This window comes from Athene noctua, chromosome 2, assembly GCF_965140245.1.
Source record: "Athene noctua chromosome 2, bAthNoc1.hap1.1, whole genome shotgun sequence".
NCBI classification, from domain to species: domain Eukaryota; kingdom Metazoa; phylum Chordata; class Aves; order Strigiformes; family Strigidae; genus Athene; species Athene noctua.
In genome coordinates this window covers 103,758,814-103,786,660 of record NC_134038.1, presented here as the reverse complement: position 1 = coordinate 103,786,660, position 27,847 = coordinate 103,758,814, and the positions used below count along the sequence as shown (strand labels likewise).

The following is a 27,847-nucleotide window of genomic DNA, read 5'->3' as shown; positions in this document are numbered from 1 at the left end:
AGTCAATGCTGGGACACTAAAATAAATTTTGCAGAAGAGACTATCAAGTCTAAATTTCTTTAAGAAGAAAACCATCTCAACAACCTCATTTTTATGAATGTCCCATATAAATTTATCTCAAAAATTCAGGATGAAAAAAATAGCTTTCTGAAACCATTTTACTTAAAGTAACACTGAAGATGACATCCTATATCTGACTCAAGATCAAGACTACTTAAAAATAAGTGAAGTTCAGTGGTCTTCAGTTGTTCAAAACAGGCACTATCCTGGTTCTCAACAGATATTTACTATGACCATTTCCTTAAATCAATCCCAAAACACTGCAGAGGTAAGCATGACAGTTTCACAGTTATAAAAAAGTTAACCACATACAGCTGTTAATAACAACAAGACTGCACTGTCAAAAAGCATGCTTAATAGCACAGAAACACAATGAAATATCATTATCACTCTTTTTACATTTGAAGAACTCATACCTTGGTACACTGCCTGTTAAGCTTCTTTCACTTGATGATGATGATGACGACGACGACGATGATGATGATCCAGGTCTCTGATCTGTTTTCACTCCTAGATTCTCTGTTGTGCTAATCTGAGGTTTTTCACCTTCCTCTTCTGGCTTTTTTTTTTCACTATCACTTTCATCACTGCCTTCTCCTAAGATGTCATCCACCTGTCAAAGAGTGGAGAGTCAGTGTATCCTCTAACAGACTATTTTATACCAATTTTTCATAATTATTGGATTGCTCTTAAATAATCATTAAGAATATGCTTCCACTTTCCTTGACCTTCTCTGTGAAAATTCAAATTAAATCCCAACGTCTTCAACAGTTTCACTATTAACTGAAGATATACATACTCACATGATAGTCACATTTGAAGGTGTTTGCATTTTATTATAACATGAACTGCTGTAAACTGTATTACGAAAAAATTGCTATCGTATGAAATGAAAGGGAAAGATGTTCTATACTATTGTAACAAAATTTTTATACTATACATATTTTATACTAATATAACATATAGAAACATTTGGGAAAGGCATATTAAAATCTCTAGCTAATGAGTGTTCTTATATTTACAGGTGATCCTTGATAGATACATAACTTTAAAGAAGTGTATTTAAAGAAGTGTATAACACTGTATGAATGAAACAGAACATACAGAACTCCATTCTAACCAGGTTGTTTATGCTAATAAAGGCAAATCTATAAAATGTTAACATATTTCATTAAATAATTGTTTGGTCTTTGCTTCTGAAAAGTCAGCATGGGATTTGTTGCTCCTCTTAGAACAGGCTAATTTGCTCTGACAGGTCTGGAACTACTGAAACCATCATTAAAAGCAAATCATACTCATGAGTTACTCCACCGAGCTTCAAAAGGTTATATTCTCTTTGAGTTGGCATTCAACCTTCAGAAAGAGACGAAAACATGAAAAACATTTCTGAAGATCCCACAGTCTCTATTTTTGTAAATGACAGAGGGCATGGAAAGAAACTATGTGTGAGCTTCTCTACTGAGATTTAAGAATGTTTCCTAAAAGCGTCTTATCTCAGCATAAGTTAAAATATGCTTCACAACTACTTTTTGTTCTCACTAATGCCACATGTGCTTTATTCAGAATAAAAACTCTGTTGATGAACCTGAATCAAAAGACTGTTTATCTACTGCTTTTACATTGATAATCCCCAAAACTAGAAGAAAGCTGTAAGAAAGTCACTTATATTTGGTGTTTAAAAATACACCTCTAATTTCTTTGTTTACCTTGATATCCATGGAAGGAAAGTCAAAGTTGCCCTCTGTTTATCAAACTAAATGCAAAAGATCTACACCTTGCCAGTACTCTACTGGAAATATGGTACAAGTAAATGAAATACCTTTTCAGAAAAAGGGAACTCAAGGGAGAGCTTGCAGGCAATGAAGGAGAAGAAATAGAAAATAAGGATTCTGTCAATCTATATTGTTGCAAAAGAGAAATGATGTAGAAGGTATAATAATAATGATGAAAAAAAAGCTAAGTAGTACTTGAAAGCCTCCTAAAATAATAATTTTGAGGTCACTTGCCAGCGTAAGGGAAAGCAAGGACATTTTGTACACAGTATACTTGTGAAAAACAATTTCTTTAAATACATAATTGTTTCAGAGTTCTACAATTTAAGCTTTAAAACTGGATTTAAAAATCCAGGCTACACTATCCTTGGATGGAATGACTTCTATACAAAATGAAAAGTAACTTGCAAGCTTCTTAGATCTACAATTTAAGCTGTTTTTCCACTAGCCCTTGTCTTGGTACATTTTACTAGTTGAAACATTGCTGTCTAGTGCCCAGCTCTTTCACTGTGAAAGCTGTAAAGAAACCATAATGAAATAATGACCACATACCAGTTTAGTGCATCTGAACACAGATAACTGTTCCAGGTAGAAACTGTAGGCATTGCTGTGTCAAATCAAACTACATTAAAAAAACCTGCTTTTCCCATGACCAGAATTTGTTATGTGCATGGAAAATAAGAATCATGGAATGCAATCCAGGGTCAGGGAGACTGAAAAGATGGCTAGAGATATGCCAACAGCGAACCTGGTAATAGTGCAGCAAACACATTGGTTAGGGATTTTTCAGTGTGTACAGAATACACAGAAAGTCTCAAGTGTTTAAGTATTACAGTTTGGGACAGAATGGCAGGAACACCACGCCTGTAGAGCTTTGTTGGAAGATGCTCACTATAGCCAACATGGCTAGCGACTGACAAACGGCAGCACAGATCTATAGCTCCAACAACTTTTCCAGGAAGTCTTACATTTCAGATTACATTCCTTCTTTCCAAAAGCAACGCTCTTCCAGAAAGTTGTATGTTTAAAACTACATTCTCACTTCAAAATATGTTAATGTTTTCAAAGGACAAAGTTAGGTTGATATACAATCAGTGTCACAGATGTGTCTTAAACTGAACTTTTACAGTCTTTTAAAACCTACTTTGTGTTAACAGAGTAGCTGCCTAGTTATTGCCATGTCTTTTATTTCATTCTGCACAAAGATGACGTTATTATTTTGAGATGTGGAATGCCATTTAGTACTAGAATTACTAAGTTAGTGGTACACACACATGCCCCATTTCTGTGGAAGGGCATTTAAAATGCACATATAAAATGCCACACAGAAATATGGCAAATTTTGAAAATCATTGCATTTGAAAACAATTAATGTGGGATTGTGCTTACAAACCACTAACTAGAAAGGCACTCAAAATACAGATTCCTGCCTAACTATTGACTAAATTGCACGCTGTGCTGAAAGTTTGAAGATTACCTTCCAGAGGTCTCAAAAGAAACGGAAAACACCCCTATGTTTTCATTGAGGCAGTGAGACTTAAGCCCTTCACTTGAACAAATTAACAGATAAAAAAAGCATATTAATATTTAAGCAACTATCTATCTAGACACATCACGGGCTTTAAATAAATAAAAAAGCTTAAAGAACAGAAAAAACTTTCAATCTGCTTCAGACTAAGACAGATACTGATGTACCAACTACAACTTCTGCTTATAACATTTTATATGATGAATACAAATCGAACACGTAACACTTCAGAAGAAAATGCCGGCTAACACCAAATCTTCCAGATAAGATACAGTGGGGGGATGTTTACTGTTTAAACACTACCATAGCAGCTATCTTTGAAACACTTTAAGACTTTTATAGCACAGCAAGAATGATTAACATTGAAAAAGGAAAATGATTCATCCCTTGAAGACGACAAATTGTTCCATTTAGCAAGAGAATGAAGAATCTGACAATTCTTTTAAACACCTGATTATAAAAGCCAGAAAAAGTCCTTAACTGACAATTTTATTTCTCATTTAGGAGGAACACAGCAAACATTTATGCAAACAAAGTATACAGACCAAAGAGCAATGAGATTTTCAGCTGCATACTCTCTTATTACGAGCTGTAAAGTACCTAAAGCTTTCTTAAAAAGAAAGCCAAAACCTTCCATAGTATGAAAAAAACAGGTCGGCTGAGAGATGTTCTCATTCCAGAATTTGAGTTTATGCATTTAAAAATGAACCAAGATGGAGAAAACACCAAAACAGAAACTGCCATGAACAACCTCAGCTTGTTTGAAAGATAATTTGCGGGCAACATTTTGGGTCAACATTATGGATGTCAAAGACTGTGGTGGTGCAATTCCCCCACCCTCCTGGGCCACATACCAACCTGGAGAGGCAAGTACTCCTAATGGCAGTAAACAGAGCCTTAAGGTGCTCGTTTGACTAGCCTGGCACTGCCCTCAGTATCACTTGGGAACAGTTAGAGCAGCCCATCACCTCCTAACAGCCCTGTACACTTGTACCTGGGATGTGGTCAAGGGAGAACCAATAACAGAATCGCTCACCCATCAAGTTCTTGGGTGGAAGACAGGAGAACACTTCATTGTCTGAACTAGGCCTGAGTGATAAGTATCTGAAGAAAGTCAGTTAGCTTTGTCCCTATAAACAGTGTCCCCAAGTGAGACCCTTTGAGCTCTCCTGAACCATCGGGCCTGAGACCAGCATGTGCCCTGGGTTGGGACGTCTCTCAGGGTATCAACTCTGAGGTACCATCCACTGATAGAGCCAACAGAAGGCCAGGGTGAAGTCGACCAGCTCAAGTCTCAATTATTGCCTGTTGAAGAATGCCAATGCACTGTATTTACTCTAAACTCAAGAAGAGGGAAATTTTAATCTTGAGCTGGTTTCTGTTTCACCCACTCTCTCTGCTTACCAATGTGTTTGGGTATACACAGTTATTTTCATGAGTATGGAGATATACATATTGCACTGGATCCAAATACTTTTGTCTGCGTTTAAGTTTTATATTTGTGAATGCACATGTATATATGTATAGATTTAAGGTACCGTATAGTTAGTATGAATCCTGTCATCTTCAAATCTGTAGTTAAGTCGCTATTGTAATCACATTTTACTGAATTTTGTAAATCTTTAAATTGGTTAATGATTAAGTGCTGCTAGTCATTAATAAATCTGATTTGCTGCTAAATCATTACCATGTTAATACTTTCATCTGCAACAGAGACCTATCATGATGCTTTAAATTTTTCGGAAGAAGCAATTATATATGCAGTGATGCAAACTAATTTTTTTTTTTTTTAAGGAGCTGTGAATAAACTTTAATTCTCTTTTTTAAACTAGCAAGTATTTGAAAATTCAAGTTTTAATACAATTGATAAACTACCTTAGCAACAGGACAACACAGGTAACTACTTAAATGATCTCTTCTAAAAGTGGCAGAATGCTCTGAATCAATTCTTTACTGGAATTACAGAAAATTCTACAAAAAGAATATGTTTGATGGACAGCTGTACATTTCGTGCTCCTGTTCTGCATGGAAGACACACACTTCTCCCCACCCTCCATCAGTCTTTCCCAAAAGACCAATTATACTTTTGCTGCAACTGATTGTGTAAGTTAAGGGAAAACCAGAAGAAAAGTATTTACAAAGTTCTTCAGGTTTGTTTCTACTGCCACAAAAAAAGACTGTTTATTGTTAGCGATGGTAACAATTGAACTGTTATTGACACTAAGCACAGATAAAAACCAAATGCATTTCAGCATAAAGCCTGTGTCTCCTGAGCATGTATTTGAGACTATGTTGAATACATTGCATTTTAGGAAGAACTTGCAGTTACTAATATAATCTGACACATGAACATGCCAAAAGGTTTCAACATTATACTCCCCTCATGGCATATAAATTCATAAAAATAACTCTGATGTGAAAATAAGATGTCCAAGTACACCAGTAACTACAGGTAAAATGTGGTAATACCTCAATATACTCTTTACAAATAATTTAAAATGCTGCCATGTTTGGTGCCAGGGACCACGATGCCCTCTTAGTAGTTATTAAACATAAAAGGTAGCAGAACACCAATTCTATCCAATTAGTGGGTAAACTGATGTTCTGCGAACAAATATCAGACCAAAAAAGGCAAATAGATGATTCACATATCAACTCAAATTCCACTAGCTTGACCTGCACTGCATTTCTTTTCAGCGTTCTTTCAATGAGCTCAGTAAGTCTTGACTCTCAGTGTTTCTGGTCAAGATGATATACCTACATCGAAAACACGATCAATATATTTTTCTTTTAGTATGTATCTCAAGCTGTATGTGTACAATTATTTGAAATATAATAGGCTGGTAGTCTTGAAAAAACTAATCATGAAATGCACACCACAACTTTATTGAATATACTTAAATACATTGCTGACATCCTGAAGTCCCAGCGTGCTCAAAACTGTTCCTAAGAACCAAAACAGTTCAGTGTTTTGGGCTGGCTTTGCTTGACATTTTCTCTTTAACAAAACAAATTTAGGGACTGATCTCCTACATACTTGCATCACTTGCACAAAGATTCATTATTTGTTATTAAAAAAAGGAAAAAGCTAATGTTTTGGTCTCACAGGTTACTTCTAAACTACAGGACACAAACTGTTCAATATTGCATATACTTTAAAAATTATCAAGTAAATGTGCATAAACAGGCAGAGAACATGAAAGACAGTGCTTTTTAATTCTTAATTACTTTGAAAGTATCTTCAGCCACATGTATTAGAAAGTTGTCCCTGAAACATGGCACCTTCCAAATGCTGCTAACATCCTAAATTGCTTTGCAGTGTATTAACAATACAGTCAAAAGATGCACTTCCATGTAATTTGCTGTTTCTCCAGCAGAAGCACTAGACGTGCCATTTGTGGAATATGAAAAGTTTACCTAGAGGACAGAGAGCTTGCTTTTATAAGCACCCATTATACTCCATTTGAACCTATCTATAATCTTCACCCCTGCCTCCACTTCCAACATTCCCTTCTGCTTTGTTCCAAACCACTACTTTTTAGTGCATCAGCAGAATTTTTACATACCATTTACATATCATACTTAACATTTACATGTTAAGAGAAATCAGCAGATTATTTCAGGTACTTTATCACAGCAGTAAAACGAGAAGTCAAAGAAAGAGTAGATGGGAAAAGGGACATTAAAGACTACAAATTAAAAAGTACTTCTGAGCCTGTGAAATTAACAGTGAATGATGGTATTAAGATTGCAAATCAAATCAGAGTGGTGGCTCGATTTTCCTGGAGTTGTACACTGAACTTTCTAACCTTCTAGCACAGAGGTATGAAAACAAAACTGTTCTGTCAGTGGCAAAACATATGGACATAATATTGTAAAAAGTTTACTAACTCCACATTATTAAGTAGTTCACAGGAATTAATACAGTACTGGTAATTCTAAAGAAGGCACAGTTATCTTTCCATAGCTAAGCTTACAAGAGGTCACCCAACAGTGCTCTACCAGAGTATTGCAGCCCTGGAAGATATGATGCAAGCTGAAGGGTATATGCAATTTGGAAGCAATGCTTCTGAACATGCAAACAAGCCATACGCTGTCCCACAGCAGTGTGGGTCACTGAGGCTATTTCACTGGCAAAGTACCACAGTCAAAGATGATAAGAATGAGAACTCTTTTTAAAAGAATTTCTGTTCCTCAAAATATTCAAGCAAGGCTGCCTAGTTGCCAATACTGACATGGGATACAGTTGCCTGACAATTATTATAGCATATTCACAAACACTTGTCCTCTTCTCAAGCCCCTCAAATCATACACTAGGCACTTGGTAAAGCAAGGAAAGGTTTATCAAGAGCAGAGCAGGAGAAATGAAATTTGTGCAACTAACTTAGAAAGTTTAACTCCTTGACACACAAAAAAAGCACTTTTGCAAGGAAGAGTGAGAGGCCATGACGTGATTAATAGAGCACCTTCATGAGCACAAGGTCATTTAACTTTTGCAGGCAGCCATCTTTAATTTCAAATCCTCCTTGGTTCTACGCTAAACAGCATAATACAGATTTTACCCATATGTAAAAATTAAGTAAGATCAGCTGTTAAACAACTTCGTATGTCAGAGTAAAGTTTCTACAATAGCTGCCTATTTGAATGTTGTCTTCTACCAAATACAGCATCAATCTGTTTTTTACATATATTTTAAAAGGAAACTGATTTGTGTGACACTATCTGTGATAAAAGTTCCGCAATATACCTATAGAACCTTTCTAATTTCTAGTTAAGTCATTACACTAGAAATGAAATAAAATGTCATGTAGAGATTACATATTGATATTGTTATTAAAATGCAACACTAATAACAATCCTGTATCCTTACGATTCTCTTAATCCTTCAAAGAAAGCCGTTTAGAAGTTCTGAATATCTTTGAATTTCCCACCTGGAAAGCAATGTCTACATTTGAGTAAAAACTGTAAACATTCTTGAGACCTTTAGGATAAATAAATAGTTGAAACTGCTTAAGGAAACATGAGGTCAAGACTTCCCTTGGTAATTAGGGTGGCTCAAGGACTGACTTAATGTTTTAGAGGGACTGCCTGAAATCCTTATTATTAGTATAATGAAAATTGCTTCTTTCAATTAAATTAGTAACACCTCATGATGTCGCAAAGAGGAAAAAAAAAAGTCCATTTCTATCTACCAATTTCTGAAATACAAGTTCACATGGACTAAAAGTTACCAATTGTAAAATTCACAATTATTTTTTAATTCAAAGTCTTTAAAGAGAAAATGCCTCAAGGGAGATAATACGATGATTTCTCCAAAGCCTTCCTAAGTCAGTGACATTGCTGCAGCCTGGAAGCTATGGGTTTATCTGATTGTAAAACCGTCCATATCTCTACTTTTCCTTTCCTTTATTCTGTTTTTTGAAATAAATCCTCTGCTAAAAGTTTGTTAAATAGTAATAGGCCTGTAAATCTACATTAATTTTTTTTTCTTAAATGTTAAATTCTGAGAATGAAATAAAAATGACAACAGCACACCTATGGCCAGAATACAGCTGTTCACCTATCCAGAAGGATAGACTTGATGGGAATCACTGAAAAACAAGAACAGCATTTCAAGTCTGCATAATATTACCAAGCATCAAGCAGAAACATGAGTGAGTACACCTTCAAACAGGTGGTAGGTTTAAATTTAACTACAGGGTTTCCTGGTCTTGCAAGATGAGCAGAAGGAAGGAGGACTGCCACTTTCAGTATCCTGCTACTAGATTGGTCTACGTGCAACAAAACTTACCTCATGGCTCAGTATGCAACATCATAAGCAACACCTCAGTGACAGCAACAGCTTCACATTGCTCACCTACACCAGTTCCCTGTCCCACTTCATCTTACATCTACATGACACAACAGTACATGACAGCAGCATAACTTTCTTCTTATTCCTGTAGATCTAGCAAGAGACATGCACAAACAGTCTAGTGATCAAGATTTTTTTAAACATAATTTAATAAAATTTACTAATGAAAGAACACTCGCAAAAGGTGTTTAAATACTATCACAAAATACCACTGACATTAAGTTAGAAATCTTGATGTACTATTAAAATGACACATGGCAATTTGAGAGGCCATAGTGCCTAAGGTCTGAGTGATCCTTTCTGACACATTGCACTGCTAAGGGGAGACATCTGTAGCAAGATGCTAATGAATTGCTCAGGGCAGCACAATATCTGTACATTAGTATCAAGTGACTGTACAATTTCTAAGATCCTAATCTGGTTTTATATTATTTATGTTATAGAAAAAGAATGGAAATTTGGGTACAAATCACTTGGCATAAAAAAATATTTTGTCTACTTGTATAGCTTCCAGTCATCCCCCTCAGAGTAAGTTTTCTTTGGACATAAGCTTCATTTTACAACAGTTTTTTGATCAAAATATGTTCAAGTGCCCTCTTGACAGCATCTGCTCTTGTGAAGTTCCACTTGAAAACACAAAACAAAAATGAAACAACACATCTATTACGGTGTTTACCTTCAGGAGCGTTTTGTAGAGGATAGCATCTTGATTGCCCAAACCTAAAAAGCTCTGGGATTCCTAGATAACAGAGGCTAGGATGAAGTGTAATTTACTGCTAAAATTCACTCTCTCTCTGGCCCATTTCATATCACATTTCTTGACACAGAGAGGCAACTTTGAACAGGTGTGGGCAGGTTTCCTCCATCAATCCAGCTTCCTGCCCAACTGATTTTAGAGAGAATGGGACAGGTCTCTCTACATACTCTTTCATCTGGCAACATCTGGTGAACTGGTGCAAAAGGTTTAAATTTTTTTTTTTTTTTAGTATGAAAATTGATACAGGTTTTTGTAGCCTGCAGTCCTAAACAGAAAATCTCAGCTTTTATGAAAAAAGTACCAGGATACTATTCTACATATTCTCTTTCAAGCCATCCCCAAAGGCAGTTAATGCTGTAACCAACCTGTAAGTACACTTAGCACATTTTCCTTGAAAACTTCTGAGAAGCATTTAGGGCTTAACCCATTTGGTTATTCCATTAAAATAAGAAATCCAAGAGTGGGAAGGAGCTTGATTTGAACTAATTTTCAATCACTTCAACCTGAATTACAGATTACTTAAGAGTACATTTAAGGCTCTAATGTGCTTCAGCTCAGAGACAAACACCAACCTTCTGAAATGCTGCAACCAAAAAACACAGTCTGTTATTGAACAGTGTCATGATCAGAAGACATCGCATTTGTACAACTGTCACAACTATGGACTTTACTCCAATAGATATGAGAACCCAAATAATCCTCACCCTAAAAAGAAGATACATGTAAGTATAAACAAAGAGTTTCTGGTATACACAATATGCATACAAACCCCCATATATTCTTTCATCTCAACTGCTTCAAAGCTTTCTCACAATGAATCCTTGTTACCAGATATTTTAACAACTATTAGCACAATGTCAAGTTTTACTATCTTAAGGTTTATTGAAAGCATCTTTCACTTAGAGACACTGCATAAATATTCATCACTACATACATATTTCAGAGAAAGGGGTTTTTTTCCATTTCAAAGGTTGAACTCCTGAACTTCTTGTTCAGCATCATATAAAGCTGTTCAGAAGTCACAGTCTAGTAAGCGAAATTTAAAATACTAAGGTGAGAACAAAAGGCAGACAAAAAGCTGAATTAATTTATCTGCAAGTGCAGGCTTTCTGCCCGTATCACAACTGCAAAGGGAACTTAAAGTACCACTGTGTAGAGCAATTGGAACACAGTAGGGCTTACTAGCTCAAACCCACTGCTATATAAACATAGATATGCTGTGTTCAGTGTAGATTTATTCACACATACTATGCACAAGCTAGCAAATCCACCCTGATCCAAGGTAGCTATAAGCAGAGCCAGCTTGGATCTGCCACGATTTACTAATTTTAACCTAAGTTTAGCGTTAGCAGACATCAGTTAGCTTTATGAAGCATTGCTTGGTTGTCAATGAACTTCCTTCTTCAATAAGCCTGATTAGCTTGGTGTCATTATCAGAAAAGCCAAGAGACTCAATGTGCTCAAGCTAACAAAGCCAACTCAAATAATGAGCATTGGAGAAAACTATTTCTGAATTGACTTTAGTAGAAACTTAAAGACAACACTGAAGACAGGTCAGTTTCGAAACAGGTTCTGCTTAATTGGGCAATGGGACTGAAAATAGACTCTACAATCAAGCACGCAGCTTTTAAGTGAAGCAGTGAAGAAATATGAGCACTGTATATGTGGAAGTGTCCTGCATAGCTAGCCCACTCAGTAGACAGAATTAGGCATAGAATAAGTTAAGGAAAAAAAAAGAAAAACAATCCAAAACACAGTGAAAGATAAGCTCAGAGCTGAAGAGTGGTCAGTTACCACAACAAGCTCAATATTAAGGTGATGAATGCCACACAGGTTCTGATGTGACATCTGTGTTGTGGTATGCCAGCTATACCCAGTCCTCAATACTTTTGTGATGAAACAAGTTTGATGTTAGAGCACTAATATATCTGAGATAGGCAGCTGTCTGCATTCATCTCAGAGAAAGCAGTATCATCATATTTGCTATGAGGAGTGATAGAGAATATTGTTTACAGCTGACTGTGACCCCTGGCAAGGAGAAAGCACAAGCTCATATATAAAACTTGAAACAATATAGAGAAACAATGACGTTATCTCAAAATCAAAAGTTCCTACCATTACTGTAGACATGGAAAAGTTATAGCAGCATGGCCATTCAGGTAATTATTCATTTTGTGACTGCACTGCAGCTGGGAAATTTTACATCAGTAGGGGGCTATAGTTCTGCAGCTTTTCATAATCTCAGTTGTACATGGAATGGAAATACTCTCAGTGATGCTGTCACAGGAACTAGAACACTTGCAGCTGCAGGACTATCACACAGAGGCAGAGCTGAGTGGCTATATTCAGTGCTCTCTGAAGCTAGCACCTGACAAGAATGAATACCAAAGCAAAGGAAAGGTATTTTATCTCAAAGATGTCTTAGAAGTGAGCAATTGCAACGATTCACAATTTAAATTTAAAAAATAAGTCACCTTATAATAACTAATCAAGAACAGCTGATTAAAGAGTAACAGTACAAACTGTCATTCAATGCTGCATTTAGAAGTAACCTGGCCTTTATACCACCAAAATGGACTTGCGTTTTTGTAGAACCAGAATTTCAAATATAACTTACATCTGCTAGCAGACTAGCATTATGCAAGTGTTTGTAAAGATTGTCCATAGCACTTAATATATATTATGCTATATAGCACAGCTATATTTATTCTTATGTTGGAATACAATTATCAGGGCATTCTGATAGAACAAAAAATAGTTATGAAGAAGCAGTTCAAACTTAGACCAGGACTTGAGCAGACACTTTTAAATATCACTCACGGAGAGTATCAACGCGAATTTAAATCTAAAACCATGTTAGATTCATGATGAGACTCGATCGGGGCCAATATGCAGCTGCTCAGAATTATGTTAGGGATCAGCTTGCAAATTGTTTAACATGGCTCAGACAACTCATTTTTAACCGTGGCCAATTAGTGTTGACAGCCTAGCTGCATTTGATTTAGCATATGGAGGTACACATGTATGTTAAAATGAGATTATTGAACTCTATTTAAAGAAGTTTTGCCCCATTTTCAGTGAGCAAGCAAACAGCTGACTTACAGCTTCTCTTTACTAAGGCTATGAAGAGAACGCTGCAGGTACATAATGTACTATCAGAACTGGTAGAAAAAAAAAACAGAATGTATGGAAAAGCCTTTTTCCCCTATAGAATAACCAATCTTTTTTTTAAGATCTTGTATGTACATTCTAGAGATGGAAGCTTTATAGACCTACTTTGCATTTCTTAAGAAGTAACATTAGAACAATGCTTTGCTGTATAACCAGGCATACTTTAAAAGCCAAAGAAGTTTTTCATATCTCCAGAAACAAACACACAGAGCTTAGATTTAATCTTATTTGCATAATAATTTTTACCTTATGCTTAGCAGAATGATAGCAACATGTAAAAAGAAGCTACTTGTCTAAAAACCCAAGATTACTTACAGTGAAACAATTTTTGAAACAATTTTTAAAACATCTTTGGAAGAACGGCAGAGGATCCAAATCGACTGTTGATTGCATCAGAAGGATATGAAGAATATGTAAGATGGCAGAAGCATCTTTGTTGACAAGTAAATCAAATCAATCTTCAATGGATTGTCAATAGAATAAACAGAGAAGTCCCAGACAGAACTCGGGCGGTCAATGTTATTACTATAAATTTTATCAGATTCCTCAAAAAGAGGTCAGTTCTGAAGAACAGCTGCTTCTTTAGTTGATGTCCATTTGGTGCAGCCCATTAATAATAGCTATCGTAGCACAACTATTTGTACTTATCTCATGATTAGCTATTAAAATATCTGGCATAATAAAAGTGAGTCAGTCTCAATCATATTTTTTCATTTATTTTCTCCTAACAATAGCCTGACCAGCCAAGAATTTGACTGATCATGCTCATTTTGCACAAGACACTATATAATAATCTCACCTTTTAATTAACAACTTGTTATGGGTGCCATGAAATTAATCCTTATATATACAGATAGTTTCCATTTTCATCTACAAAATGCAGATATTTATACCATGTACCATCTAAATGCCAAAAGGTTCCAGTGTTTCCCATATTCCCTCATGGCATATAAATTAATGAAAATAAATCTAAAATGAATATAAGATGTCCAAGTACACCAGCAACTATTTTTAAATAATGCTTTCTAAGCAACCTGTGTAGAAGAACACAAGCAGTTCAAAATTGATTGCCTACTTGAGATAATATTAAATTACCAAAATAGGAAAACGATTTTTATCTAACCAGTTGTCTACTTGTAAAAAGTGATATTACATAAAAAGCCTCTTTCCAAACAAAAAAGCTGCTAGGGCAAGCTCAGACCATGATGCCTTCCTAATAAAAAACCCCTAGCAGATAACCAGTAAAGCAGTTAGTTTATACACTAATGGTCTGCAGATAACTATCAGGAAAAAAAAGAAAATGTTTCACATGTCAATAATCCATTCCCATCTCACTAGCTTTATCTACACTACATTTCTTTTAGTGTTCTTCAATTAGCTGAATAACAGTCAGAGTGTCAATGTTCCTGGACAGGATGAGCTACTGACAACATGAGCAATGGTTTGTTTTTTTTTTTTTAAATACATTTATATCTTTTGTAATTAAAAATGAATAGAAACACATTGCTATTTTTTAGAAATTAGAATTTAGAATTGTTTCCATTTTTCAGTGGAAAATGAATTCTTCAAAGCAAAACAAAGAAAGGCAGAAGCAAATGACTAACATCCAGCTTCCTTTAAGTGCTCCATCTTTCCACTTTCCATCCCATTATATTAATTTCTGAATTCTACAGTACTGATTCTCATTGCTAAACTATTAAAACTAGTACTGGACACCTAGTTTTCCCTACTAATCAGATGAGATATGGGTGAAATAATTGCTTTAAAATGATAATATTTTAATGTTCAATTACTTCTGTTATTTAACCATATTAGAGACCTGTGAATATCAAAATCTTAAACAGGGAATAGCAGTAAAGATACTTTCCTTGTTTTACAACAGCTTCAAGCTATGTTCATTACAAAACAAAGTAACATTTCTTGATGCATCAGCCAGCCACCATACCACAGAAAGTGCTCCACGAAGATGAACCAGCACCCTGATTCCCAGCATCACAGCCTCACTGTTTTGCTCTAGAAAACTAATCTCCGAGCAAAGGAAAGCAAGCGACACATTCAGCCTTGCTGGGTTAAGCCGTTCGGTAATAAGCACTCCACATGAAAATGAAAAGTTGATAGGGCTGGCAAATTGGTGTAATTCCAGCTTCCACACTACCCACTCTTCTGTGTGGAAGAAGCCAGCCGGAGCATGGGGGCCAGAGGGGACACGGGAGCCGGTGTGTGAAGGAAGGTGACAAGAGGGCGGTTTGTGAAGAAACAGGCAGCACTGGGAAGCACTGAGGCCCACAACGGACCTTGGCCTGCCAGTCAGTGTCCTCAGGTCTCCGTATGCCACTAGATGTTTTGGTAAATTGTTTTCATACAGCCTCTTACCATCTCAGAAGTTTTTGATGAACAGTAGTGCATTTACTTTAAATACTTCTTCATATGCATACTTTCACCAAGGTACCTCAAAGTTTTTTTTCAAAGTTCAGTTTGAGTGGAAGCAGTCTCATACCTGTAAAGCAGACCTCATAACTTCCAAGGGCCAAGGTATCTGGATGACGATCACTGGCATAGCAAGTGTACACACAGGCTCACTCTTTTAATTTCAAAAAAGGCTAAAATTTATAAGAAGAGACTGCTAACCAAAGTTAGCATCCGTACAAATTATCACATGCTACATATTAAGGTGTCAAATAAGAAATCTTGTATGAGAAATGTAATTGTGGAAATTCAAAGAACTGTTCATGCACAATGCAGTGTCCAAGTGAGTCCCAGGCAGCTATTATTTTGCACTGGAGACTACATCTTCTGCATTAAATTATTATTTTTAAACTAATCAAGAGGCTAATCACTTACTGAGATAATAGCTTTCATTAAATTGAAGAAGAAAAACACTGCCTCTTAATTCACTGCATGGTATAGTCACTAACTTAAAATACAAAACAGAAATTAAGGGACAAATCTGCTTAGATGAAAGCAAAATGCAGAGTGACAAAATGGCCTTATGTAAGAGCAGAAGGTTGTAATTTCAGTCTTTATATAAGGCAGATAAACTCCAACTCAGTTAAAAGAAAAAGAATGTGCAAAGTATGTACCAAATCAACAGAACTATTTTGATACAGAAGTAGTTCATTAGGCAATTCCCACTCAAGAAAAGTCTGTATACTTAAACGCACCAATGCACAGAACATACCTTTGCAATGTGGTCACTTTGCAGCTGCTAAGTACATATCCAGCCAGATGGCAGGAATCTTTGCAGCTCCACTAACTGAAGTGAGAGATGAGAAAGCTAGAGGTCTGACTGGTATCTGATTCTCTTCCCTTCTCCCAAGCCCCAGACCAAGAGAAATTTAAACCAGCAAAATATTTTATCTTAGATAGCAGAGATGATGACATTTGACAAGATACAGATGCTGCTCTCAAACACCCTGACAAAAACATGGTGATAAACACAAAAGTACAACTAGTAGATTATGTGTGCCCAGCTCTTCCAGGACATTAGTAATTCCAGGCCATCTTGGGTGAGATGGCACTGCAAAACATAATTAGAAATCTTTCTGCCTTACTGAACTTACTTAAATGTTAGCAAAATCTTACTGGCTGTACTGGGTATCTGCCTAAGACTGGTCCTGCAAGTGTTGACAGTGACAGATAGGAGGACCTATGGCTGTCTGTCTTCTGCTGTTACTTCCAGTCTATCATGAATATGGCAGCAGCTGGAGTGGGGAGAGAGAGATTTTTCATACACAAGAATGTCAACCCAATTATGAAAGGGACACACTGATTACAAAAGAAAAAATATTTAAGATTATTTAAAGCTGATTCAATGAAACATTTTCAAATGAAGTTAGCACAATGCACAGGGCTAAAAATCACCTTTTGAGTCTGCAACAGATATCCACAAAAAAAGAATAAATTTTGCAGAAAAGCAGTATCAAGGTCCATCAGGAAGCAATTAGTATGTAAAAACAAACACATCTTATTTATAACACACAGGACATAACAGTGTTAAGATTAGACCGACTTGACTAGGTAACTATGCATGATACAAGCCCAGTTGCATAAGGTTCTCTCCAAATATAATTTGGGAATACAAATCCAGAAGAAAACCATACTTAATTGAAAGGAATTAACATTAGCTGAAATGAAATAAAACCAATTTCTAAATCAGCAAGACTAACAGAATTTACTAAATATTGATCACAGGTAATTTTTACTGGCTGCCTTTAAATGTTTAAGAAATTGTACCAGTGCAGAAAGTAATCAGTACACTAGAAGTTCACAGGAGTGGTTCTTAGTGGATTCTGAAGAAATATCCTCACAAAGTAATCCATGACTAACCTCTGGGAAGAACTTCACTTCACCCTGTACCGAGATAATAAATTTTGAATGGACAGACACGTGTATGTCTCCACATGATTTGTATGACATTACCTTCCTTTGTGCAACTTGCTTTAGCTAATAAATATTATTTCTGGAAATGAATAGAGTAATTTGAAGCCTGGATTCCACTTTCTGGTTTTTGTCAGTAAACTATAGCAGATCTGCACAACACTGTAGTGACTAGTAGGTCTGCAACTTCCACCTAGCTCAGGGGAAGGACAAAGATGCCACGCAATCACACCAAAAGCATGCAAGGAACAGTCCTGTACTTTTATGGTAAGCAGGTGAGCCAGTAGATCCCCACTATAATGGGGGATAGGAAGAGCTGCAGACAGCCCAGTGCTCTCTCCCTACAGGATAAGCTTCTCTAACAGTTACTTCCCAACACAGTCAATGAAAGGAAAAGTAGATACCTTCCCTATAAGTGACATTATTGGTTTTGAGAAAACAGAAGTCATCCTGCAACAGGTATTATGAACAAGAGAGATTTCTAACTAGCTATCATTGACAGCATTTAATTGTTTGGAAATCTCCTCTTTAAACATGGTTTGAAACCCGTGAAGATTACAGCATACTAGATACAATCCAGGATAAACAGCATTTTGATGGAGTAATCTTCTGCAGATTATATATCAGATAACCAGTTATTCAGAAATAAAGATTTATCCAGGCCTTTAAAAATGACTATAAACAAGCTAATTTTACTGGCGGTATTTAATTCTGCCTCCCTTTACCATTCCATAGTAGAGACAAATGACAGCAACCAGTTGCAAAGCATCTTTGTCTAGCTACCACAGAAAAGAACGGGGGAAAACATGTTCTCTCAGCTGTGAGGCAGCAGCATTAACAGGCTGTATATTTCCCAAGTTGGGATCCATTCTTTACGTACTTACACTGATTTGGCAATTGCCCTTTGAATGGCAGTCCTATTACATTGAACACTCTTGTTCTTGCACTTTTTCTAAAGTTTAAACAGTCCTTCACGTTAGAGGGGAAAAGAAGCTATTGGATCTGGTCTCCAAGATATTTGGTACTGAAAAAGAGATACAAAAGGCTAAGTGACCATAAACTGCAACCCAATAGCTGGGACGCTATTCATTTCCTTTGACTTATTTGGTATCAAGAGTACAACTACAGCTAAAATAATCAGAGAAGATAAAAATTCATGCAAGATCATTTTAGTAGAGATGCCTATCCATGGCAGTTCTTCCTCATGGATTGTTGGAACAAATACTGCTTTTTACTAGGAAAATCAACGTACAGATGTTTAAATAGGTTAAGGATGGAAAGAGGTTTAATGAATTAAATTATCTTTATTAGCTTCCATCTTCAAAACTCTTCCATGTATAAACTACACGCAAATTCTGTATTGCTTGGGGCTGTGTGCCCTTTTCAAAGATTTCTGCAAAGAAAAAGCAAGATTTCCTTTTGATGTTAAGTGCAAAGGAACTATTTATTAACGTTTATTAAACACTTGCATTTCCCATTTCTTTAAAAAAATTCCCAGTGTCTAAATCTAAAAGACTCCTTTTGATCTAGTAAAAAACCTTATCTGAATTTGCCAGGGAATTCAGCAGAAATACTGATAATGCAGTTTTAAAGCTAGAGGGCTGCAGTTCTGCCTTCACTGCTCATTCTCAGCAATTTGCATCTTCTGCCTGCTCCTGGCACCAGTACTCATGCAGCAGCAATGGTAAGTTATTTCAGGAAGCTGGTAGATTAATCTGGAAAGCTCCCTGAACTGGCTTGCTGTATGGTCGCATGATTATCAAGTGGTTCAGGGGCAAGAACACTGCAGTTGAGACTTGGGTTGGCTTACACCACAGCAAAGTCACACTGACTTGATTTCACTCCTCTTGGACCACAGACTCCTAACCCCAACTGTTATCAGCACTAGAACTTGTAGCTGTGGAGCAAAACACAACTATTATGACTGAAATGGACTCCCTCACTCCACCAAGGTAGTCTGCAATCAGCTGTAGACCTTGTGGCTGACAGTGACTAGAATGGATACAAACAAAAGCATTTTTGTGGCAGAAAGCAGGAATTTCACACCTCTTATCGACATGATCACAGAAAGGTTCTTACCCTTTAATATGTTTTGATAAAATAAAAAAAGATGCAGGCAAACACCTTTCTGCAGAAGTTAAACTAGTCAGTGTCACCAGAGTGAACTGAGTACCAACTGGCAACTCTATCAAGCTTATTTTCACTTTATTTGATAATGTTCCCGACAGCAGACTCTCCTGCGTATGCTCCACTGAACTTTTATATTTTATAGACTACGTCACCACACATCCGCCCCGTTTCATTAGTGTACTCCCACACAACGCCATAAAAATCAGGTTTTATTACATTTCTTGCACATGAATACGTTATCTTTAACAAGGTGATGCTAGCAGTCCAAAAGCTAGTCCACAAAGGTTAGTCTCCCTTGGCTGTCTCTATAGTCAGCTCCCAGGAGATGACCTGATGGCACTACCATGTACAGTTCAGTCTTCCCAATATATGTCCTGTGTGCCCCCTTCTCCATGTCTCAGTGCTAATGTTTGATCCTTGATCAAATCATGTTGTGGAGCCAAATTACCAGAAACTCCCACTCTCCTTCCCTACAAAACCTCAAAACATACCTGCATACAAAAAAAAACAAGTGAAGAGTTTGTATTGGTTCAGTTGCCTGAGGATCAGAGAAATGTTAGTTTAATAAATGCTGGGGTGGGAACAAAGACTGGTGGAAGAGAAACCTTTTGGCAGTAGCTATAACCTCAAATCATACCCTTGGAACCAAAGCTAAGTAAACGATGAAAAAAATCCATTGGAATTTCAGCTTCATTCGTTCTGAAGTTCATGCAGTCTAGTTTCCAAACATAATATGCAGCTTAAGTGAGGGCCTAATTTAAAAACAAATCATTGCAATTTAAGATGTTTATATTTGTAAGATAGGTAGAAAAAACTTCAGTGTCTTTGGTAGCAGTACAGAGAGCAACCAGTCACAAAACGAACAGTGCCAGAAGATTCATATTTTTAACAAAGTTGCTTAAATAGTATCTTTAAAAACAGACAAATAAATACTTTATGCAGTAATTCTGGAAAACTTGCATACTTTCTTTTGGCTCATACATACATTGCAACAGCAATTCATTAACGTTTTCCAAAAGCCACACCATTAGAAAAATGTTAGCACACAAAAACATAAAAACAACCCATAACAACAATTCGCTTTAAGTATCACTGACAACTCTGAAGGCAGAGACAGATGGATTCAGAGACTGGCATCATGACGAAAGAAATACAATTTCTCATGAAAGTCTGAGATCAAATCAGTAAAATCCTCTGGAACAAAAAGGAAAAGAAGTCAAAAGTCGTCAACTCCAAGAATTACTGGGTAAAGTTAAAAGCTGAAATTCAGAGTATATCATCACAGTGGTTTAACGTTATTGGACCTTTCCCTAGGATACCAGCTCAAAGTTCCTCCAGAACCTTTCTCTAGCAACAACACATCTCAAAATTATGCTATACTGTATATATAAACTTTTTTTCCTCAGTGAAATATGCAGCATCCTTCTCACACTTTTATTATATTTTCTGATGAAAACTTGAGGCCTGTTATGACTAGCACCTTGTAATCAACTTACTGCCAGAAGCTGACAAGATATATGCTCCTGTCCTCACCCCAGTCAATGATCTAAGCTCAAAGAAGAATTCAAGATGCAGGGTCACTAGGTTTTATAGTAGTTGCACACAGTGCCAATGAATTAATGAAAACATCATTTGCAATGATAGGTATTTTTTCCTCTGTGTACCATTTCATATTACGTAAGATGGGTAGCTCACCTGAAAAAAGCACACATGTGCATAAGTGAAAAATAAGCAGCTGCTAGAGGTTCACAATGAATTTCAAGTAATGTGTGTTTGTATGAAATACAGTGCACTAACAGAAAGCTCCCTTCATCTGCAGAACCATGATGGCTATGATTTAACAACATTGCAATTATGTGTCTACAGATAATGAGGCCCCATGCTCCCCTCTGCCTCTCTGATTTTCTCTATTGCCTGTGCCTTTCACATCCACAGACCTCTCTTCTCCCATCCCACCACTGATTTTTTTCAGATTATTTGAAGACTTACTTAAAAAAAATGTTTCAAGTGACACCTGGCAAGGCTAAACACACAGAAAATGTGATGTTTCGTGTGACAAAGTCACACTTAAATGAAGTTCTATTTTAAAGGTTGACTTACAAGAGTACTCCACTCCTTAATTCAAGTTTCCTTTGCAGAACGTAACTGCATTTTAGCCTGAGCTTCACTTTTTAGTCTCCTGTGGCTTTTACGTGAAGTTACAGTCGTGACATACAAATTCAGTTCACATACATGCATAATTTAACAGAAGTTAAACTGTTATGCGTAACTAACAATCATTATGTTAGAAACCTGTCAGAGTTAAACTCACCTCTTTATCCATACTCTCCAAATCCTCTTTACATAGGGTGTACAGGGGCATTGTCTCAGACATACTTGGCTGGCGTTTCCGCTTAGATGGACCAGGCTGCTCTTCATTTTCACTTGCTGGTAGGTCGTCTTCTTCAAACATCTGCTGCTGATGTGGTTGAACAACTCTGAAAAATTGCAGGGGTCCCACATAAGAAAAATTTAATTGATTTATAGCTTGTCAAGAAATAAAATCCTATAAACAATTTATGACTGCTGAAAATCCACAACTTTGCTTAATAGGGTTCTGTGTTCATCAACAGAAGAAAGATCAAGTCTCCCAAGGATTGCTTTTATTTTCAGTATGATGGCTTCAGTCCTTATTCTACCATTGACAAGGTACTCGCTTCCTTGCCTTCCCACTGTTTTTGTAAGTAACCAACAAACCCTTCCTGAAACTAAGATCTTCAGCAGCTGCAGATGCATTGTCCTTAAAATCACAGAACAGAATCACAGAATGGTTTGGGTTGGAAGGGACCTTAAAGATCATCTAGTTCCAACCCCCCTGCCATGGGCAGGGTCACTTTCCACTAGACAAGGTTGCTCCAAGCCCCATGCAACCTGGCCTTGAACACTGCCAGGGAGGGGGCAGCCACAGCTTCTCTGGGCAACCTGTTCCAGTGTCTCACCACCCTCACAGTAAAGAATTTCTTCCTAACGTTTAATCTAAATTTGCTCTTTTTCAGTTTAAAGCCATTACCCCTCATCCTATCACTGCACTCCCTGAGTTCTGTGCTCAAGTGGAGTTTATCTGTCACCTCACATATTTATCATTCAGGAAACAATTCTAATATATTTTTCTTGATTCATGCTATGCTTGTATTCTTGAGTCTCAAAGTATACCTTTCTATTTCTCAGCCTTAGAGACAAGAGGTTTGCGCCTTAGAGACAAGAGGTTTGCACATAGAAAGCTCATTTCTGCAACCTCAGTTCTTCAGACATTTCCCAGATGCTAAGCCTGGACGAGACGCAAACCAGACCATATTTGGTTTTGGCTAGTGTATTCAAATATGGTAGCATTTTCTCTTAGTCTGTATTTTATTACCTTGTTACTGTATAGAACAAAGATATAAAACAATGTCAAAATATTCATAAAAATTACAAAACCAACAACTTAATGGGAATTGCTTTAGAATAGTAATAAAAAGATAGAAGTCTCCTGCTGTCGTTCTAGATGTAGTCTATCTTTCTTGGGTAAATTTTTTCTGTGAATATTACTTAACTACTAAACACTTGTAGAAGCTAAAACTGCTACACAATACAGTTTAACTACAAATGCTGGGCTGTCACACCAACCTCTCGGAATACATTACAGCAGCTCAGCACCACGCAGAATCTTATTCAAAGATCTCAGGTCATAAAGTTCATGGATCACAAATTATTTATGTTAGCTGTAAGACTGTCTGGTGGGAATGATTGCCACAAGCAAGTATAAAAGTTACTGTGTTGGAAACCACAAGCTGTTTCAAGTTGTAACTATCAGGTTAGAAACCATCAAGCTATTTCTCAGGGTGGTGGTGACTGAGAAAGGGTACAGTGTGGTCTCTGCTGACAAAAGTTTTAGCACAAGATGACTGCTTCTCATTAAGCTGGGATTTTCAGACAGCTTTAGATCAGTAGCCCCACCCAAAAAAGTCATTAAGTTACATAAATCCAGTCATAGGTAAGGTTCAACCAAATGAATGCGATAACTTCTTAAGAAGCTTACCTAAATATCAAGATTTTTTTCTACATCAGTACTTCAATATCAGAATGTATGAAATCTGAAAGCTACATGAAGCTGTCAGTTGAGCTGATTTTGAGGGCTCATATTTCCTAAATACATCTCTCTCTCCTCTCCGATCCCTCAGATAGGTGGCAGGAGATTTAAATTAATTTTCTAAATTGGGGGTGGTGGTGGGAGAGACCCAAGCCATTTCTGTGCTACCCAGAACTACACTATCTGCCACAGAAGACCCCCATCATCTCCAGCTCAGCGCTGCTCAGCAACACAGCAGAAATGTGCCCTCTTGCAGTCTGTCATTTCTGTACAGTGGAATCTCCTATAAAGCCAAAATAATGACTTGGATGATGTGGAAATGAACTAACCAAACTGTTTTACTGTTTTTCTGTGAAAACTTTTCATCACAGCTTAACAGTTTTTTTTTGTTTTGGGTGAGATTTTGGGGGGGGGGTGGTGGGGGTGGTGGTGGTGTTTGTTGTCTTGTCTATTTTACAAGACCACACAGTTTTCTTTTGCTATCAGCTCTCAGATAATAATAGGTAGAAGAGGGGAAATAAAAAAGCATTCCACTATATTTTCCAAAAGTATCTTTTAAAATAGGATTTCCACATCTTTTTAATAGGTACCCTAGCCAAAGAAAGGTAGTGATGCTACTTACATTCTTAGTAAAACAGAGAATGACAAAACAAAAGGTATAAGCATCTTACACAACTGTATTAAAAACATTACAAACTTGGTCATGCCAAGTTATACACGTTATATGTAGCAGGCAGCCAAGCAGATTTCCATAAACTAGAAATAAATCTAGGGGTTTTTTTAAACAACACGTTATCATACTGATAACAGTGAAAACTCCTCCTTCTGCAGAATAAAATATGAGATCATCCTTGACCACATTATACACAAATACTAACTGTAAAATAACCATACTAATAGCTTCTAAAGGATTGTATCAGATTTTTTTTCCAGTATTTCCCAACTGCTACTAGACAAGAAACACTAGGACTTCTCACAAAGCATTCCAAAACCAATATAAAACAAAGACTTCTTTAAGGTTTGCAAGAAATATTTTTATTTTATCAAAGACAATTTTCAGGCTTTACATTTTCAGCTGCTTGTTATGTTGATTAAAGACATACAAATGCAAGAATTTACATTTATTTCTAATCAGATGAGATTCATGAATACTTTTTCAAAAATAGCACCATATTCAACCCTGCACAGGTTGGTTGGTGCTTATCAGTCTTACATGTACAAGGACATGCATGTGCAGGGTAGGTTCAACACTTCTGGAAGTACAAGCATCTTAACACTTTCATTGATACAGCATCAGGGCAAAAGCTAAAATCAGCATTATCATAATGTTTAAATTCATTATTTCAATTTAGTACCTTGTATTTTTGCTGTCAGAACAAGACTGCTAACATTAGATAGGAAAAATTGCAACAATAAGCATGTAAATTAAGACACAAAAATTTTATAAGTGAAATTCATTTATATGAATCTTGAATAATTGCTTCAGCCACCAACATCTGCTTGACACACCTTTTCAAACCAAACATTTGGTGAATCTTAGCATGATGTAAAACCACAGTGCCACTTTTAACTTCTCACATGTAAATGACATCCATATTTTAAGTCTTGCCTCATCTGTTAGTGTATGTTTAGTGTTCACTAGAATTTAACTTGTGCTATTATTTTTTCTTTATTCTAGTCCAAAACACCATTAGCATTTGCATTTTTTTTTTGACAACACTACATTACACATCTCATGACCTGTTACAACTTTAGTGTTTACTGTAATGTTTGTAGAATATTGTTTCCACATGAAAATGCAAATCATTAAGATACATATGGAGTGTCAAAGCTCTGACACGCAAGTTATTTTAAATGAGGAATCCTTCCTGTTCTCAGCCAGAGAAGAGCTCCTGCAGACTGTCAGCAGCCACCAAGCAGCGCTGCGTTCCCTTCCCTTCCCACATAGCCACAAGAGCTTTGCCACCCTCCTGCTCAGGCCACAATAGCCATGACAAGGAACAGGTGTTCCAAGTCGCACAGAGCTGAACACAATAGCGAGATCTATGTCTGTCACATGAAACATTGACCAAAGTAACTGAGCCATCTGTAATTCACCAGTGACAGTTTCACTGTAAACTGCATGTAGATAATTAAACTAATTATATTCTATTTTAAATTATGTATCATGTTGAATTCAAGAAAGAAACTAAAAATGCTGAACCCTAAATAAGTGAGAACTGAAACAGTTCTTATGAAACAGTACTCAGATAACTTGAAGCCCTGCTCAGTAACCAGCCTTGCCAGAGGTTATCTTCTCAACACAACAAGGTTTCTTCTTACAGTAAGAAATCAAGTACCATCACTATGCCAGAAGCGGCTACCATCTCCCCAAGGTTTTCCTCTTGCAGCAGTGCAATTTTTTTGCCCACTGTCTGAAATTCAGAATCAGATGAAGTTTTTAGGAACTATCAAAGAAGATTATTGGAGGTTTTGACTACATTCATCCACAACAGGAAGAGTTGTGAGCGTTAACAGCTTTATGTAACTCTGCTTAAATTCAGTGGCTTAGTTACAAATACTCTCATTTTTCTGAAGGAGGTGAACATATGAGCACATGAAGTCTGGTAGGACACAAAATACACTGTCCTCTACCAAGAAATTGCTGCACTAAAGTAATTTTCTCTAAAGTCAAACATCACATCAATTTTTAAATCAAATGTGAAGCTTTTAAAAAAAATTTAAAATATATCATTGATGTAGGCATTAAGACAAAGCAAGGCAACAATACAGTACTTCTGCCTCAGCTCTTAGTCAAAACAGAGCTAAGCTGTTGCTATTTGGCTTTTTGTTACTTTACAGCCTTTGTGCTCTGCCTACACTGTGCTTCCTATTCATTAGAAGTACTTAAAGCAATATTTGATCGCTGCACTGCTCTCCTCCTTGCCTTTACCAAGACACTCCTCACCATCTTAAATGAAGACAGCAGAACTGCTCTGAGGAATACAGACATGCCCCAATTAAGAGATCTGTATTTACAGGCCACTAATTTTACCACTAGAACCAAATCAACAGGAAATAGTGATGAAAATACTACTTCCCAGCATGTATCTTATGCTAATCTCTTTTCTTCCAGATGCTTAGTTATGAAGTTGCAGCACTGATTAATTGGATTCACTTTCTTACATTAAAGCATCACAACCGTGAGCACTGACAGTCTAAATTGAAATAAAATAACGGAATAGAAATGCAGTCTCACTCCACCCCCAAAACCTTTCTGGGGCTCTGAGAAACTCAGAACTAAGGGGACAGCTGAATATATTTCTCTTTACCACAAGATGTTTAAGTGAAGAAGCACCTCTGCATCAAAGAAAAATAGTCTTAGGTGTGGACAAAACTCTACACTGAGTTGTTGACAAAGGTAGAACAAACATCAAAACCTATTTTTAAAGCATGGAATGATGCATTAATAAACCATCATATTGAAGCATCTTAGAAGTGTCATGACAATTATATATACATGTACAACCTTCCCAGTTCTAGCAAATTCCTTTCCACAACAACTGACAAAAGAAAACCAAAAGCTTTTTCAGCTCATCTCTGGATACATGCTATGTCTTGATTATTTAAAGTTTTTCCTGTTCATTTAACATGCCATAGTAAAATACAGACTTTAAAGACAGTTAAAAAGGAACTGAAAACTAGATGTCTTCACAAACAAGAGACTCAAAAAAAACCCTGTATTGACAGGAGGAAACTGAAATAAGAAAAAGCCTATAAAAAGATGACAACTGAAGAAAACATAGGAAATAATTTAGCAACAGAAGAAGATAGAGTGGAAACATAACAAGGTACACCAATATACAAAATTGAATGTGAAGCTTTTTAAAAAAAATATCTACACTATACAAAAGCTTTACAAGCAATACACTGCAGAAGTGGCGGGGGAGGGACAAAAAAGGTAGAAAACTGTGCATTTATAATTGTGCTTTATATTTTTGCAGTTTGGAAAACTGAAATGCTTTATAACAACTGCTATTCTCTGATCACATTGTACAAAGGAATTTTGATCACATTTTACAGAGAGAAAAGCTTTGCCTTCAAGTGGCTA

At 36.6% G+C, this 27,847-nt stretch overlaps 1 protein-coding gene across 3 annotated transcripts in view; it reads right to left on the bottom strand.

The window, feature by feature from the left end:
- CTDP1 (CTD phosphatase subunit 1) overlaps positions 1–27,847 on the bottom strand; it is a 105,290-nt gene that overhangs the window by 33,685 nt on the left and 43,758 nt on the right. The window contains exons 11-12 of one of the 3 annotated variants that reach the window (XM_074899764.1): positions 21,961–22,126; positions 485–673 (exon numbers count right to left, since the gene is read on the bottom strand). In XM_074899764.1, the coding sequence (XP_074755865.1) occupies positions 485–673; positions 21,961–22,126 (355 nt within the window). Of the gene's footprint in view, positions 1–476; positions 674–20,518; positions 20,844–21,960; positions 22,127–27,847 lie in introns of those variants that run through there. The other 2 variants (XM_074899763.1, XM_074899765.1) reach the window with 2 other exon arrangements.